A 17611-nucleotide genomic window follows, 5' to 3' on the forward strand; every position below is an offset into this window, starting at 1 on the left:
GCTCGGGCGAACGTTCGGCGTCGGGTTAGGAAGAAGAAACGGCCAGAAAAAAGTTCTTAAAACATCATTGTCTTGGCGATAAAATCAGCCAGAGTTTCAGTGTGCTCTGACCGCTCGACTCGATTAGACAACACATCAAAGTTCAGCACCATGGTAAGGAGACTCGGGATCTAGCACCAGTAAAGGACTCGCGATCTATCCATATCTATATCTAAAGATCAATAAGTTGTGCAGTGTTTGAGTTTTGCTATGATTTGAGAATATTATTAAAGTAAAGAAAGTGAATATCGTTAAATGACCTCAATGACTCACCCGTTTGTGGATTATTGTGCCAACGGCCGATGGATATGCCTATATCTATTTCTATTTAGTTCAAGAATGGAAAATCACAAATGAAAAACTATTTTTATCGTGTGTGAAAAGTTTACTTTAAGCACACGCACGCGCGCACACACACACACACACACTTACGTGAAATTCTATAAATGGATCGGTCGGAACAGTAATATGATCTAGCCGAGGCGAGCGGCATATAGCCAACGAGCTTACGTAATGCGCGTCGAATATTTTTAGATTGAAGAAGTTTGAGGAGAACTTATGAAATCTTTTCGAAATGCTTAATGGAAATCTTTGTTTCTTCTATCAACTTTCAGGCGGATGAGAAGAAGAAGGTTAAGAAGAAGAAGACCAAGGAAGAGGGTGGTACTTCAGAAACCGCTTCTGAGGCAGTGTCGGAGGCAGCAACCCCCGCACCAGTTGCAACTCCTGCCCCAGCTTCTGCTACTGGTTCGAAGAGAGCGTCGGGCGGCTCGCGTGGCTCAAAGAAATCGAAGCGCGCCGGCTCCTCGGTGTTCTCTGTCTTCTCCCAGAAGCAGATTGCCGAATTCAAGGAAGTGAGTATTTAGCTAGAGACCCACTCAGCCAGAGCTACCCCGACCTAGCCATGTCGCATCCATGATACCATCAACAAGACCAAATCACCAACCACCTCTCTTTCTCTTTCTCTCTCTCTCTCTCTCTCTCTCTCTCTCTCTCGCTCTGTGTGTCGCTCGCGCGCTATTCCATTCTAAACTGCGTTGTGAATCAGGCCTTCCAACTAATGGATGCCGACAAGGACGGTATTATTGGCAAGAACGATTTGCGCGCTGCCTTCGATTCCGTTGGCAAGATCGCCAACGACAAGGAGTTGGACGCCATGCTGGGCGAAGCCTCCGGTCCAATTAACTTCACCCAATTGCTGACCCTGTTCGCCAACCGTATGGCCACCTCTGGTGCCAACGATGAAGACGATGTTGTTATTGCTGCCTTCAAAACATTCGATAACGATGGTCTCATCGATGGTGATAAATTCCGCGAAATGCTCATGGGCTTCGGTGACAAATTCACCATGAAGGAGGTCGATGATGCCTTCGATCAGATGGTCATTGATGACAAGAATCAAATCGATACCGCATCCCTGATCGAAATGCTCACCGGCAAGGGTGATGAGGAGGAAGAGGAAGCCGCCTAAGCAGCAGCCGACCCACAGAAACAACACACATCCTAACTCTTAACTCAGCATCCATATTACAACCAACAACAACAACAACAACAAAAACAAAACAAAACTTTTAAAAATCGTCAAAAAAAATAATAAACGTAATTAAAAGAAATGCTCGTTTTACATATGTAAATCTCAGATATATTTATATATAATCTCTTTTTGTTAAACAACAACAATAACAACAAGAACAAGAACAAGCACAAGAACAAACACCAAAAATAATACTCTTAACTTCTTCTACCAAGAACCACGCCTCATTTTTAGGGATAGTTCAAAATCCAATTGTCGAAGCGCCAACTTGTTTCAGCTAGTTTTCTAGTTGATTTTATTATTAAATTTTACACGTAAAATTTATAAATAACTGCAAAGTCTATATATTTTATTTAAAAACAACAAAAAAAGCAAAAAATGTTTTCATTCGCTATTCACCGAGAAAATAGAAAAGTTTTGACAAAGGAAAGCGCAAAAGATGAGCAGGCCAAGTGGGCAGCCAAACCCAGCAATAGATATATATAGACATATATATATATATATGCGTGTATATTTCGATATATATATATCTATATATGAAAGTATACATAGTTCTTTGTAGGCCTTGGCCCACATCTGTTAGTTAGTTTGTTTTACAGGTTAAGGAGAGAGAGACAAAACAATTCGTTATCGTTAGGTTACTTTCATCTGAGAGCCAAATATTCTATATATATATATATATTTATTTATATATATATACATCTATAACTAAACATTTGAATACATTATAATACGCATATATCTCTGTCGTTCGTTAAACAATATTTATATACTCTATATATATATATATATTTTTTTTATTTTGAAAATATGAGAGTTAGCTTTATGAAAAGAACGAAACATTTTCTATTTCATTCACTCAAATTGTTTTATTTTTCTTTCTTATTTTTATGCCAGTTTACATAACTTAACCAAAAGAGAAAATAAAAACAATTTTTTTCAAGTTTATGCGTTCACAGAATAGAACAAAAACAAAAACAAAAACAAAAGTATCGAAAAGTTATTCAAATGCAAAAGTTGCTTTAATTTTTGAAGAGTTCACGTTTTCATGTTTTCTGAACAAGCCACATATATATCAGTCTATATATGAGCAGACTATACATATATAACTATATATATATGTACATATGATACCACATGAGGATTTACTTAATGGGCGTGCTCGAATTTCAGTTCGATCCGCATTAGCCCGATTCTATAAGCGCATGTTTGGCGACTATTTGTCGCCCATATCCAGTATAGTGTATATACCATATACATTTTTCGAGAGCAAAAGATACCCAACTCACCCCCGATCCCGCTAGGACAGAGGCAACAGCAAGTAGCCTCCGAGGCATTGCCGGCTGCATCAGTACCAGAAAAGTGGAAAATAGCAAGGAAATAGGCAGAAGAACTTTTATAGATGACACGAGTGTCATAAGCAGTACACAATCCCAAGTACTATAAGGTCTCATTCAACACAACCTAAGTACCAAAACAACAACAACAACAACACAAAACAATCTATAAAGAAACACTAAAGTAATCAATTCTATATGCAACAAGTTGTTAAGTGCGAAATCTTTACTTCAGTATAAACTTAAGTTATATGGCAAAGGAAAAAATCTAAAAAAAATTTATAACAAAAACTTTTTTAACCCGGTCAGAAATATTAACAAAAACATAAAAAAAATTGAGAACTGTTTTTATATAACATTGATGATGATGATGTCGATGACTTTATGGAATAAAACAAAAGCGAGTCGTCTAAAAAAGGAAAAACATTTGGCTTTCATTTTTTAGTGGCTGCTATGAACTAATTATAGCGGGGTAAAGTGGGCTGCACATTTTGCTTATTAATATAAATATTATTTATATATAATAAAAAAAATGTTACACAAATTTTAAATTTTATCTATGTTATTTAAGAAATAGCTAGATTTAGCGGAAAACTTCTGCGGCTGTCAGCACTGGTACGCATACGTTCTGTATACGAGTAAAATAAATGCAGCATTGTATAAGACAACTATGTGTAAGAAAGGCTATACGAAAGTAAAAGGCTTTAGCTTTGGTTAAGTCTTGTATAAGAGCAGCAACAGCTGATTGAAGCCGATTCATTGAGTTGAGTGCAGTATAACAAAATATCAAGTAGTATAAGACAAACTCCAGCTGTACGCAGGGAGTCAAAGCGATTTAACTTATAGCAAATATAACAATTCACTCATATGAGCAACAACAGCTGATTGCAGTCGGTTCGTAGTTGAGCTTAAAAGTTGAGTGTAGCATAACAAAATATGAAGCATTATGAGACAAGCTACTGCTGCTCGCAGGGATTTTTCTTATACAAATATAACAGTGCTCTATTTCATTTTCAGCTGGTGCTCTCAGTACCTAGTATAAGTCCTGTATAAGAGCAGCAACAGCTGACTGCAGTCGGCTCGTAGCTCAGTTGAGCGTAGCAAAACAAAATCTCAACAAAAGCCAAGTTTAAAGCGAAACGCGTAAACAAACTCAAAAGCCGAACTCAACACAGTTGGGCCGAAAACAAGAAACGGTTTAAGCCAACAATCGTGTTGTTTTCGACCAGTTTTCTGTTGAATTGCGACGTGTACGGTTTTTCACTGCCTCCTCAGTGCGCACGCATGCGCTGTAAGCTATGAAAGTGCAGAGCGCAACAGTAAAAACAACTATTTAGCAATTGCTTTAAGCCTCCTAAAATAGAGAAACAAAATAGTCAAAAAAGTGTCTAAAAAAGCTGCTGAAGAACATGCCGCATGGCGGTCAGCGAGTGGGCTCAATAACCCAGCTTTTATGCGTCATTGTGGCCCATGGAATTGCAACACAAAGCGGCGGTAAGTCCACACATATATATATATATATATATATGTATATATGTGTGTGTGTGTTTATATATATAACAAGCTATTACAAGATATGCGGAACAGCCTTGTCCAATCACCTTCGATTCCCACGCATTGTATGCAAATGCACTGAAAGAAAATTGACTGAGATTCCAGCGTATGCTGCATTGAGGCGAAAATGAAAGTAAGAAAAGAGCTCTAATTGCGTGCTACCGACTGTGAAATACCCTGGGCTTTACTTGGCTTAAACCGAGTATTATGCAACGATTAATTTTATTCAAATATGAAATATTTTCAGTCTTTAATCGATATATAGAAATAATTTTTTTGGTGTATAACTAACTAAATTCTATATTTATGTATTGATAGACTAGAAAATATCTTTAAACTAAATTTAAGTTGTTAATTTGCTGCTAACACAAGGAACCTTCGCACTATGCGTAGAGTGAAAGCCGATACTTATCGATTTAGTGGGTTATCGACATAAGAAGACAAAGCTGCTATATATAATATACCGGGCAGAGTATTTAAGGAACCTTAGCAAAACATCAACATTCAGCAATGGAAGCTTGTTCTAAACGAAGTCTTGGCAAAAATTCGATAGTTATCGATTTTGATTAATATAAAGAAAGAGTATATATCACACCAAGCTTGCAGTTGCATTAGTAAGACCAATTCGAGTATACCCTAGGTCAACTCGTTGATTGATTACAGGGTATACGACTCTGCAAACGCGTTTGATTCACACTCGTTTTTTTTCTTGACTCATCCGCATGAATTTTGTTTTGGTCTCCTGCTTCGTAAGCAGCCGGGGCACAGCATCTGATTGCCTACATCTCGCAGCATGGACTGCACGGAGAGATCACGTTTCGACAGAGCAGTCCAGAGCTGGTGGAGATCCAAGCCAATCTGGAGGCGACATTGCAGTATCCGGAACAGGTGTGGAGCTGGGCTGTGCGAGGCTTTCCCGTGGATTACACGAACATAGAGCCCGATGAGCGCTGTCAGCTGGAGCGTCTGGGCGCCCAAGTGCTCAGCTTTGATGAGGAGCTCGACTATTTGGTGCTGCCGGGCAACGAGACGGCTCGATGGGAGCACAAGATGCAGCTGATCGGTGATCACGGCATTTGGGGAAAGTCGCTGGTGCTGACGGAAATCAACTCGAACGCACGGATCTGCGCTACGATTACCACGGTGCAGAACTCCATGGAGCACATGGCGGAGGCGCGCTTCAATACGCCCGTGGCGGGCTCTGTGTACTTCCGCTGGCTGGCGCCGACAGATGGCGCCATCGGCGACACGCTGATCTACTCGGATCTGTATCACATACAGGCACAGCCCGAGGACGAGAAAGCGTTCACGCAGCATCACTGGAAGATCTTTGTGACGGACATCTTCAAGCTCGACCATCATCGCAGCGAGGACAACTGCAATTTCCTGCAGCTGGTCTTCGATCCGCAGGGCCAGGGTCCAGGTCGAGGCATTGGCGACTTGGATTCGCGTCTTGGCCGAATTGGCGTGGCCAAGAACGCGTTGCGTCGGCCGCAACGCAGCGTCTTTCGGGATGCACAGCTGGCGCTGCTGCCCTCAGATCTGACCATACCGCATCGCACGCTCTACCTGATGCTCTACGACAATCAGCATCCGGACAACTATCTGGCCTGCACCAAGATACGACACGTTCAAGCTTTAAACTACAAGTGAGTCCCAGCCTAATACGACTTTGATTGGGTAACTGAATATTTCGATTTGTTCGCCAGAACCTTCATCAACTCGGGCGGTGTTAAGGGCGAGGTCACCTTTAGCCAGCGCTCCAAGTTCGATCCCACGTTCCTCAACTTCACCCTGTCCACTCCACATGCTCCGCATGTGAGTCACAAGTTTGCCGCAGATGTAGCCGCCTTTCGCATTCACAACCTGCCGCCCGCGCCGCAAAGAATCGGCCAGCCGGACTACTGCGAGACGACGGGCGAGCTGCTCAATCCTCGCGAGCTGAGCCTGGAGCATGCGCCACCACCCGGCTACGGCACCCAGGAGCAATATGCTCTGGGAGATCTCAGCGGCAAGCTGCAAGGGCGCAACAAGCAGTACTTTCATCAGTACGTCCTGCCCGGCACCAGCTCCGAGCTGAGCGGCCTCTACTGGGATCTCTATCTGCCGCTGCAGGGTCGTCACAGCATCGCCCATCGCAGTCTGGTCATCTACACCTATAACCGCAACGATGTCCACAACATAACCAAGAATATTTGGGGCTGCTCAACGCTGAATCAATACCAGCGGAATGGCATCTACCAGCAGCCCATGTTTACGGCGCAGGTAAAGCCTTTTGGGGATTATTCTGTGATTGATCTAATCATTCACTTCCTTTTAGGTACTGTTCCGCTATCCGATTGTTGGTCGCGTCATCTTTCGCCAGGCCGCCGAGCAGCCCTGGCAGGATACGACGGTGCTCTTTGAGTATCTGATACAGGCGGATGGCTCCACGCAGAACAGCACCTACGAGCACCGCTGGGCAATGCATAGCAATCCGCCGGGCAAGGATTTCTATGACTGGCAGCAGCGCTGCCTCTCCACTGGCGCTGTCTTCAATCCGTTCAAGGTGGACTGGGGCAATCGCAGCGTTGACGACTACTGCCAACCCCAGCTGCCAGCCATGTGCCGCTTGGGCGCGTTGGATGCGCGTCTGGGCAAGCTGACAATAGCTGGCGGCAAGCGCAGCGCGCGGCAGCTGAGCCGTCGCATGTTCATCGATGGGAATCTACCGCTGTCGGGCAGTCACAGCATACTGGGCAAATCCCTGGTCATCTACGACGACAATGGGCCAAAGGCAAGAGGCGAGCGACTGGCCTGCTCCAGTCTGATCGGTCACTATCGTCGCAAGGTGGTGGCCAAGGACTGGTATGCCAACGGCGATGCACTCACAGTCGCCGGCAAGCTGGAAATAACGCAGCAGTCGGAGTACGACATCAGCAACGTGGAGGTGCAGCTCAAAGGACTGCAGGACAACAGCGGCTATCACATACACATGGTAGATCATCATCTGTCTTACCTTGGGCTTAAGTTACTCATTAATGCGATCTTCTGCAGACACCCGTCGAGGCCAACCTGGCCTTTCCTTGCGAGGCTTCCACGCTGTACGGCCATTGGAATCCCTTTGCTGTCAACCCAAAGTCCTCGCCACCGCCCAAGCAGGGCACCAGCGATCAGTATGAGATGGGCGACCTGAGCGGCAAGTTTGGACGACTTAACGGGCTCAGTCAATACGAGGATGCCTACAATGACACGTATCTTCCCCTATTCGGCTACACCAGCATCATCGGACGCTCTGTGATCATTCACAAGCAGCAGAAAAATGCTCGCTGGGCTTGCAGGTAATTGTGTGAGAGCTATCAGATTGACTGAGTCATGGGTTGACAAAGTGACAAATTGAGTGGGTGGCCTGTGGGCACATTAATTGAGTGTAGGTCTAGTTGGACAGCCCATTGACTAAGTGACAAGCTGATTTGCTATAAGTAGCATCAAGTATTGTATATAAATATATAATATTTTATGTCAGCACGCTGGAACGAGGCTATAGTCCAAGTGAAGCGCGTGAGCTGCGTGCCATCGCCTCATTCCATCATCCCACGGGCTATGCCTATGGCTACATAAAGATGACACAGCTCATTCACAACGATGGCAGTCAATCGGAGACTGTGATTGAGGTCAAGCTGCGTCATCCGGGCAAAAACGATCGCAACTCCACGCGCAATCACAACTGGCAGATCTTTGTCAATCCGGTGGGCGTTGATGCTGCCGTCAAGCCAACCATAACACGTTGCGTAGCTGGTGGCTATGTCTGGAATCCGTTCTACACACAGCTGGCCGATCCCTTGAATGTAGGTTAACAGTGTGAATAGGCAGAAGAACTTATCGAAGACTAACTTATGCCTTGCTTACAGCTCGATCTCTATGAGCAAGAGTGCGGACCGGATAATCCGCTGCGTTGTTATGTGGGCGATGTGGGCGCCCGCTTGGGCACCATAGGTGAGTAGCTGCAAGTGCCTGAAATATTATAGATTATTTCAATGCCCATTAGATCTTGGTGGCGAGCGCGTGGTGCTCACCGATTCCAACTTCCCGCTGGAAGCGCCCGTTGGCGCCATTGGCCGTTCGATTGTGATCTTTGGACCGGATCATTCGCACGAGCGTTTCGCCTGCGCCAACATCGAACCGGATCATAATGTCATCAAGTACATCAATCTGCAAAAGCCGCCACGTTTTGTTGTGTAAGTTCAATCATTCAATCATTCAATCAATGTTGCCATACATGACTGACATCTGCTCTATTTACAGCGCTCAATTTCTGGAGGAGCTACGCTCGGTGATGGGCATTCCGGAGTGGATGCTGGATGTGGATGCACGACGCACAAAGGAGCTGCATGGCGGCGCCTGCATACAGATGATCATACACTTTAAGGGACCTCTGGCACATCGCCTCGAGCTGGATATGTCGCGTCTGATAGCCGCCGGCCGCCTCGATGCTCCGACTCTCTTCATACCGGGCTATGTGAATACCAAACGCAAGGCCACCATCTCCTATCGCACCTGCGGTGTTAGGGATATCAAAGAGAAGCGTGAGTACCGCATGTCTTAAGATTAAAGATATTAAATATAACTCTCTCTGTGTTACAGGCACCAAAACCTTCAGGGGCAGCTTCTCGTCTAGTTTAGCGCCAACCCAGCCAAAGTTTTATGTATTAGCTGTGACAGTCATCAATTTAGTTGTTATTCAACTTTTGTAAATATTTTCTATAGCTTAAGGAAAAGGTTAATAATATCATCTTTGTATTCCAAAATTTTATATATTATTATATAAATATATATTTTTATATTTAACTTGAAAAGGAACTAAAGTTTGAGCCGCTTGGCTTTACGGGTTTAATATCGATAAGATATGCCTCTCTCTATGTATAAGTAGATGTAGACTCTATGGGAAACATCGGAGTTTTCAACTGATTAAAAGTCTTGAGCTGATTGTAGATATCCTGTACGTCCTTTAGTCCTAAGACATCTTTAAAAGAACTATCAACAGGTTGCCATCATGATAAGCCACCCTCTAGAAAACAGTTGCTCGCTTGGCCAGCAACCCCCAAAAAGTGAGCTGAATTCGATGTGTAAACCTTTTCTGCGCCTGCGCCGTGCCCAAGTCAGACTCATCGATTTTTCCGCTCAAGATTTTTCACAGTCAGTTTTCGGGGCAAAGTGCAGTCGAACGTGTTGTCAGCTTAGCAGGAGTTAAGATCGAATAATGCAGCTAATTGCAATTGGGGTATTCATAAGTCTGGTGCTCGGCTGCAGTGCAGCTATAAGTGGACCGTATCTGTTTTGGGGTCACGAGAAGGTATTCAATTTGCAACCCCAAGCGTTAGTCGATGCCAGTAGCAGGGAGCAGCCGCTGACGCAACTGTTCAAGGATGTCAAGGCGATAATAATTTGCAGCGCAGCTGGCCGTGGAGCCCTACAGCTACAACGCCAACATTGAGGTGTGTATCTATGCATAGCTTGCATGACTTTTATGTAGAGCAGCAACCGATCTGCCTCCTTTGCGCAGGTCGCATGTCTTAAGATTAAAGATATTAAATATAACTCTCTCTGTGTTACAGGCACCAAAACCTTCAGGGGCAGCTTCTCGTCTAGTTTAGCGCCAACCCAGCCAAAGTTTTATGTATTAGCTGTGACAGTCATCAATTTAGTTGTTATTCAACTTTTGTAAATATTTTCTATAGCTTAAGGAAAAGGTTAATAATATCATCTTTGTATTCCAAAATTTTATATATTATTATATAAATATATATTTTTATATTTAACTTGAAAAGGAACTAAAGTTTGAGCCGCTTGGCTTTACGGGTTTAATATCGATAAGATATGCCTCTCTCTATGTATAAGTAGATGTAGACTCTATGGGAAACATCGGAGTTTTCAACTGATTAAAAGTCTTGAGCTGATTGTAGATATCCTGTACGTCCTTTAGTCCTAAGACATCTTTAAAAGAACTATCAACAGGTTGCCATCATGATAAGCCACCCTCTAGAAAACAGTTGCTCGCTTGGCCAGCAACCCCCAAAAAGTGAGCTGAATTCGATGTGTAAACCTTTTCTGCGCCTGCGCCGTGCCCAAGTCAGACTCATCGATTTTTCCGCTCAAGATTTTTCACAGTCAGTTTTCGGGGCAAAGTGCAGTCGAACGTGTTGTCAGCTTAGCAGGAGTTAAGATCGAATAATGCAGCTAATTGCAATTGGGGTATTCATAAGTCTGGTGCTCGGCTGCAGTGCAGCTATAAGTGGACCGTATCTGTTTTGGGGTCACGAGAAGGTATTCAATTTGCAACCCCAAGCGTTAGTCGATGCCAGTAGCAGGGAGCAGCCGCTGACGCAACTGTTCAAGGATGTCAAGGCGATAATAATTTTTGTGCGCAACGCTACAAGCCGCCTGGAGGGCACTAAATATCCCAAGTTTGAAAATCTGGTGAAGAGCAACGCGTGGACATATCTGCCGCAGCGCAGCCTGGCCGTGGAGCCCTACAGCTACAACGCCAACATTGAGGTGTGTATCTATGCATAGCTTGCATGACTTTTATGTAGAGCAGCAACCGCTTGCCTCCTTTGCGCAGGTCATCAACCTCAGCGGACTGAGTGAAGAAGACGACGCTGAGCTGCTGACGGGTTACAATGATGCTATAACCATTTATGGCCATGGAGAAGTGCTGGGTATCTTAGCCAGTCGCGAGGAAGAAGCACACTATCTGGCCAAGCGCGAGGCCAAGGACGAGGCGAAGGAGGAGGACACAAATCGTGCCACCACCACACAGTCGACGCTCACTGAGACCGAAGTGACCCAAGTCTATATTGCTGAGGGAAATAAGGCTGTGCTGATCTTAACCGGACCGCCCGAACTACGTCTGAGCAACGAGACACTGCTGCTGGAGGAGCACAACAAGCACATCACCTTCGATGATCAGCGCTCCAAGGGCTACGGTCGTCTGAGCATCACCTTCATGTACAACAGTGAGAAGTGCACGCTGCGCTTCAAGTTCTCGCTGCTGCGTGGCACCTGGCATATGCGCAACGTCGAGGTGGAGTACAGGGACTACAAGGCTGTGCTGCCGGCTATTGGCAATGAATATACGCTGCCATCGGCGCCGCTGGGATTCTCCTTCCGCTGCTCTTCCGAGGAGCTGCTTTTTAGCAACAGGAACACCAATGAGACACAGATGAACCTGGTGTTGTCCGACTACCAAGTGCAGCCCTGGCTAAATGGACGCAAAGAGTTTGGCGATGTCTATGACTGCGTTGGCTTCATCACGACACCTATTTTGGCTGGCCTGCTAGTTGCCGCCTTCCTGCTGGGCATCCTCTCATTGGGCATCACGGCCATGCTCAGCATTCATACGCCTAATCGATTCGAAAGCTCCCGCAACAAGCAGCTAACCTTCACTGTGCAAGAGTAAAGCTGCAATCCGCCTGAGTTCGTGAACTCCAAGCTGCTGCAATATGTTTGCCCTGATTACATTTACGCCTGTTAATCCGCTGGCTTTGTTCACGTTGGCCATCGAATTGTTTCTCATACATTTGCTCTTCGTGCTAATTGTGCTCTATATTTATGTGCTCTGGTATTATTAATGCAGAGCCATTCAAATTAAACACAAATATATACAATATGAATACTCCAAGCACGTAATTTGTTAATTTAAATGCAAATCTATAAACATTTAAAAGCTTGAGCTTGACTGATTTTATTTGATATCGATAATATACTGCATTTTAGTATTAAAGCGCGTTAATCTACTAAAAAATGCCAAATATATCGATATATCGATATTTTTCAGCCCTATCAATTTAGCGCCTTTAATGCTTTTGGTTTTTAAACAAAGTATCAAAATGCTTTAGATATTTGTTTTTAATATTTATTATATTTGCTTATTTTAAAAATGTACTTAAATATTTTATGAGTCATGACTTAAAACCAGAACCATCTGAACCATAAATAAATTAATGACAAACATATTGTACGTCTAATTGTAGTTTTCACTGTAGTCAAACAACTGCTTGGGCTCCTCCTGCACAAAGTTCTTCTTGGAATCACGAAAAAAACACTTGGATCTATGGAAGTGATGCCGCAGAGTGTCGCAATGTCCATGTTGACGATTCCATAGAAATCCACTGAAGGAGCTAGGGTGGTGGTGGTGGTAGTGGTGGTGGTGGTGATGGTGGTGTCCATGATGATGATGTGATGGCGCAGACCTCTCCTCATGGCAATGATGGCTCACCGGGCCAGAATGTGGCGAGTTTTCCCTCCAACAGAACATTTCTGAACTAGTAATTGATATTTTCTTTTCGTTTTGCTCTAAACGTTTCGACGAGAGAACTCGAACTGAGGCATAAACAAACGAAAAAGCTTTTAAATACGAATTTGTTGGCTGATATCATTTCACAGGTTCTGATGTAATGCAAAGTATTAGGTATGTAAGAGCTTGTTTATTATATCAACTGTGTGATAAGGTTGACTGATCAAAGACTTCATAAGTGTTGGAATTTGTTTATTTATTCACTACTGTAGACTAATAATAGTTGCCTTGTCTAGTACTATTTCGTATGAATCCATAACTTTTTACTTAAAAGTAAATTTTAAAAAAATATTTCAAATTAAGTTTAATTTAAAATTAATTTTACTTAAACTTAAATTTAATACAAATATTTAAGTATTTTTTCTTCCGTTTTCTTTCTTTTGCCTGAAATTGACTTTAAGTTGTTTCGACCTGGTTTACTCACTGACTATATTTCTTCATTTGTTTACCTGCCTTACCTTTATTTTAGCTAATGCGCCGCCGAGTGTTGGAGATTGTGAAATTGGCAAATGTTTGTTTGCTAATGAAAAAAAGTGAAATGCATTGCGGCTAAAAACTGAAATGAAGAAAACAGAAAAAAAAAAGAATTTGAGATCTGGTTGCCTTAAAAGGATTGCGCTTAGCTGGAAATTCTGGTTGGCCACTTTATCAGTTTTCCTTGACTCTTATTTTACTTTTCTCGTCGTCTCGAGGCAACTTACTTTCATTGGCATTGGCATTGGCAACTGCAAAGCACGCAATTAAAGCCGCATAAATGTTTTTGCCCACATACGCGACTCATCTGGCAATTGGTTTGTTGCAGATGCCTCAGCTGCGTGCGGCACTTGCCCCATTGGGGCAGCTGCCCAATCCGTACTGGCCCCGCTTTGATTTATGCATCATTAAGTCACGCCAATTGCTCGTTTGATGCGCGATTTTGTTTGCAAAAATCTTTACTTCTATACACTGTTTATTAGGTGACATGGGGTATATACGCGTAGGTTACATATGAGTTTTGCCAAGGAATATGGGTTAGCTTTAAAAGTTTGCTGAAATTTATATATTTTACTATATATATAGATATATAAAATGCCATTTTTCAACTTTTGTTTCTAAAAATATTAGTTTGGGTTATAAAAATTTTAGCTTTTTTTAAAGCAGTTTTTAGAATAATTTAAGCTATCTTTAGATTGGACAAATAGATGCTGCAATTCAGTTCAATTTTAAGACTTCATACTTTTAATTTTTTGCTTAAAATATTTTATATATAAGTATTGCGTAAATTTATAATTTCTTTATTTATTTTAAATATTTTACCATATATAAAATAAATAAAATGTTATCCATAAAAAATGTACTTTAAGTTTTTAATTTTATGATTTATGAGAACATACATGATTTATGTAATTAAAAAATATTTAACATTTGGTTTCAAGTTTGTTTTTTATTAATTTTTTTATTTAATTTTTTTTTTGGTATATTATATTAAAATTCTTTTTTAAGCTAACACACTTTCCCATATATATATATATTAATATCGAAACCTACGTTTTAAGTTTACTAAGTTATTTATTTCGCATAAATTTGGGTAAAGGTATATACTTTAATTTAAGAAGTTTTTACATAAAATATTTATTTTTATATAAAAAAATATTTTTGTAATATTCCAGTAAAATGGCAAAAATTGTCAAAAATGTAATTCCCAATGAGAGCCGTCAAAAAGGAACTAAATTTGTGGCATAGTTTAATTCGCACTATTTCTAGTTACACGCTACAAACAGAGCGTGTTGCAGTCGGTGACTTTGTGGCTGCGTCGATTTTTATATTGATTGCGAGCTGGTGGCCGGTTTTCGTATTTAATTTCTACGACTGACATACGACACTAGCCGCTGGCTTTGGGCCACCCGATTTTATTTTCATTTTATTTCACAAACTGACCATTCGAGATTTTCCCAAAAATTGCTGGCCCCCAGCTGCGTTCGCGATGCGTTTAAAAAGCTTGAAAAAGAAAGAAAAAGAAGAGGAAGACAATGTGATGTGATTGGTTTTTGTGCAGCATCCGTTGCGCGTTGAAGCCACTGCCTGAAGTTGGAGTTGAAGTTGCAAGTGAGAATCGTTTTTGGGGCCGAGTCAAAGTGTGTCAAAGTGGGTCGACTTCGAATGCGTTCACTTTTCTCGCTTACTTTTACTGTCAACCGAACGTGCGGCCCGATGCAGTCGGTTCAGTGACATAAACAACAACGTGCGGAGGCTTGCCACAAAAGCAAAAGTTGCACCTGATTCTGTAATAAGAATTGCGAATCGGCTCGTACTGCAGCCAGGCTGACAGTCGGCCGCACTAGCAAAATCTCACCTGGCAACTGGGCAAAAGTTTTGTGAAAGTTGTTGTTGCCTGCAAAGGAGACGCCACAACAGCAGCAGCAGCAGCAGCCGTCGCGCTACTTTAGCCACATATCAGCCAGATGATATGCCTGTCGAGCTGCGATTGGGAATAGGATAGCAATGGATTTTCTCCATCAATCGAAATGGCTTGAATTGCCGCGAAATGGCCAGAAAGCGCGTGTCTCTTGGCCAGTGCCAAGTGCGTCGCTTCGCCAGTTCATTTTCACCTCTCGCTTTAGGCATTGCCAGCTTTTACAACAGCAATTGCTTATTATATAAGAATATCTCTTGAGTACCCATAGCTATGAATATTTTATCAATCATTAATAATCTTTTGGCTATAAGACAACAACAGCTTCAATCAATTGCAGAATTGCGAAATAATATTCATCAATCAATCAAAATGCCAGCTGTTAGAATCTCTCTTATAAAATGATACTGTCTTTTCTAGTAGCAGAAGGTAAGCCATATTGTTCAACAGCAATGAAGTATTAATGATGAATCAATCAAGCATCAATCAACAGATGATTGAAGTAGCCGAGCAGCAAAAATCTCTAAGCTAAGTATATAAGAAACTAAGCTAAGTTATTAACTCAATCAGTTTTAAAGTAGAAAAAATCCAACCAATCAATCATGCTTCAATCAAACTGGCTTGCAAAAGGCCAAAGGCTAGTACATTGTAGCTATTTTTAAGCAGCGTTTTCAATTATTGCATTACCCGAGAATCTTATAGATTAACAAGCATCAATCGCCTATCAAACCATAGACAAACTTCCAGCCAGAAAACAAATGTTTTTGGCCATTTCGCTTGCCACTTTATTTTTCAGCTCTCGCAACATTTATTTACTATTTCAATAATCATCCGCATGTTATATAAGAATCTGATCTACATCGAGCATAGCCACGAATTGATTATAATGCGGCATGAAATTGCATTATTATTACGCAGCATCCGACAATTTGAGCTTTGTATCTGTATCTCCATCTGTAGCTGTTGCTGTTGCTGCGGAAGCGCATCGTGAGATATGAGGCACAATTCACTCTAGATTACAATTAACAAGACACCTTAATCAATGCAAAGGGCATGCAACGAGGCAGCTTGCAGCAGCGGAAATGTATTTCGTATTCCAAAACTCGTGAACGTCTGTCTATAGGATTTTCAGCTCTTGTCAGCTCACGAATCAGTTATGGAAGAAACTTACTAACTTTTGTGTGTGGGAAGAAAAGTTGCATTGAGTCAAATGATTTTGGACTTAACCCACTGCAAAGTCAAGATCTTCATATCATCATCACAGTTAATCGTTAAGTATATACACCGAGCAGTAACCGAATAACCAGCTTGGCATATATTCTTCATTAATAATATATATTTATGCTAATGTGATATTCGGAAATTCTAATTTATTTATTGAGTATGCATCTATAAGTAGAGTGCAGGCGTATATTATTATAGGCCTCAAGAAGAGACTTAGAAAGGGGCAAATAAAATAAAAGAGTGTGAGAGAGTGGATATAGAAGAGAAAGCATAGAAAGAGATACTAAAGGTAAGGTGACAGCGAGAGTAAAGAAAGAGAGAGATCGGGGAAGAGAGAAAACTTAGTTTGGCAGAGAAAGAAACAATGAGCGGGAAAGAGCATGAAAAGAGACGATGACAAATAGAAAGAAAAATAAGAGATATTGAGAGTGAGAGAGATAAGAGGAAAGAGAGGGACAGACAGAGACAGAGAAAGAGAGAGAGAGAGAGAGAGAGAAGAGAAAAGAAACGAAATAATGGCAGTGAGAGTGAAAGAGAAAAAAGAGAGAGAGACATACAGAAGATGTAGATATAGATATAAATATATATAGGAAGATGTAGAGGAAGATATCGAGCAAGGCTGAGAGTATGAGAAATAAATATAGCAAAAGAGAAGAGACAGGAAACAGACAGAGAAAGAGGGACGAGAAGAGTGGCACTGATGCGAAGAGTCAGAGGGAAGAGCTAGAGCGAGAAAGCAAAAAGAAACAGAGAACTTTTCTCTAGACAGACAAAGAGGGAGGGAGCGGAGAAAAAGAGAAATAGAGCGAAAAAGATAGATAGCTTGACATGTATAAAGAAAGGAGAACGAGAGACAGAGATAAATTGATGTAATGAGATATATGAAGAGACATGTAGGCAATAGAGTAAGCTAGAGAGAGAGCATTAGTGAAAAATGTGTGTAAAAATATAGATGAGATGCTTTTGATAAACCCCAGAAGAGAGTAAGAGTAACAGAGCAAGTCTTGATACCACGAGTATTGTATATGCAAAGCAGACATACGAAGCGTCTTGTTGAGTAATGCGAAGACAAATAAAGCAATTGTCGTGGGATATTTAAATATCAATTAAATGTTCACTTGCCGTTAATAACACTGATCGTCACAATGTGCGTTGCTTGATGAGAGTGATCCGACTCTGAACTTTTCTTCGAGTCT

The 17611-nt window shown here is 41.9% G+C and overlaps 3 protein-coding genes across 5 annotated transcripts; all 3 read left to right on the forward strand.

The window, feature by feature from the left end:
* Positions 1–66: 66 nt before the first annotated feature.
* LOC111594490 (myosin regulatory light chain 2) lies at positions 67–1608 on the forward strand. The gene is made up of 3 exons (XM_023307799.2): positions 67–153; positions 654–893; positions 1088–1608. The coding sequence occupies exons 1-3, from the start codon at positions 151–153 to the stop codon at positions 1508–1510; spliced, it is 666 nt and encodes a 221-aa protein (XP_023163567.1). The 5' UTR covers positions 67–150; the 3' UTR covers positions 1511–1608.
* A 2711-nt stretch (positions 1609–4319) lies between these two features.
* Positions 4320–9197, forward strand: LOC111594424. Its single transcript, XM_030224791.1, has 10 exons — positions 4320–4404; positions 5219–6113; positions 6174–6729; positions 6785–7441; positions 7501–7784; positions 7970–8291; positions 8355–8439; positions 8492–8681; positions 8749–9029; positions 9088–9197. The coding sequence occupies exons 1-10, from the start codon at positions 4320–4322 to the stop codon at positions 9195–9197; spliced, it is 3465 nt and encodes a 1154-aa protein (XP_030080651.1).
* A 388-nt stretch (positions 9198–9585) lies between these two features.
* Positions 9586–12148, forward strand: LOC111594528. Of its 3 annotated transcripts, none has more exons than XM_030224784.1 (3): positions 9586–9877; positions 10849–10998; positions 11066–12148. In XM_030224784.1, the coding sequence occupies exons 1-3, from the start codon at positions 9704–9706 to the stop codon at positions 11900–11902; spliced, it is 1161 nt and encodes a 386-aa protein (XP_030080644.1). In that variant the 5' UTR covers positions 9586–9703; the 3' UTR covers positions 11903–12148. The 3 variants fall into 3 exon arrangements, with proteins under 3 accessions (XP_030080644.1, XP_023163630.2, XP_023163629.2); XM_023307862.2 differs by lacking the exon at positions 9586–9877 and having other exon boundaries at positions 10322–10998; positions 11066–11877; positions 11933–12148; XM_023307861.2 differs by lacking the exon at positions 9586–9877 and having other exon boundaries at positions 10560–10998.
* Positions 12149–17611: the final 5463 nt, after the last annotated feature.

This window comes from Drosophila hydei, unplaced genomic scaffold (assembly GCF_003285905.1).
Source record: "Drosophila hydei strain 15085-1641.00,03,60 unplaced genomic scaffold, DhydRS2 tig00008119-arrow-pilon, whole genome shotgun sequence".
NCBI classification, from domain to species: Eukaryota; Metazoa; Arthropoda; class Insecta; order Diptera; family Drosophilidae; genus Drosophila; species Drosophila hydei.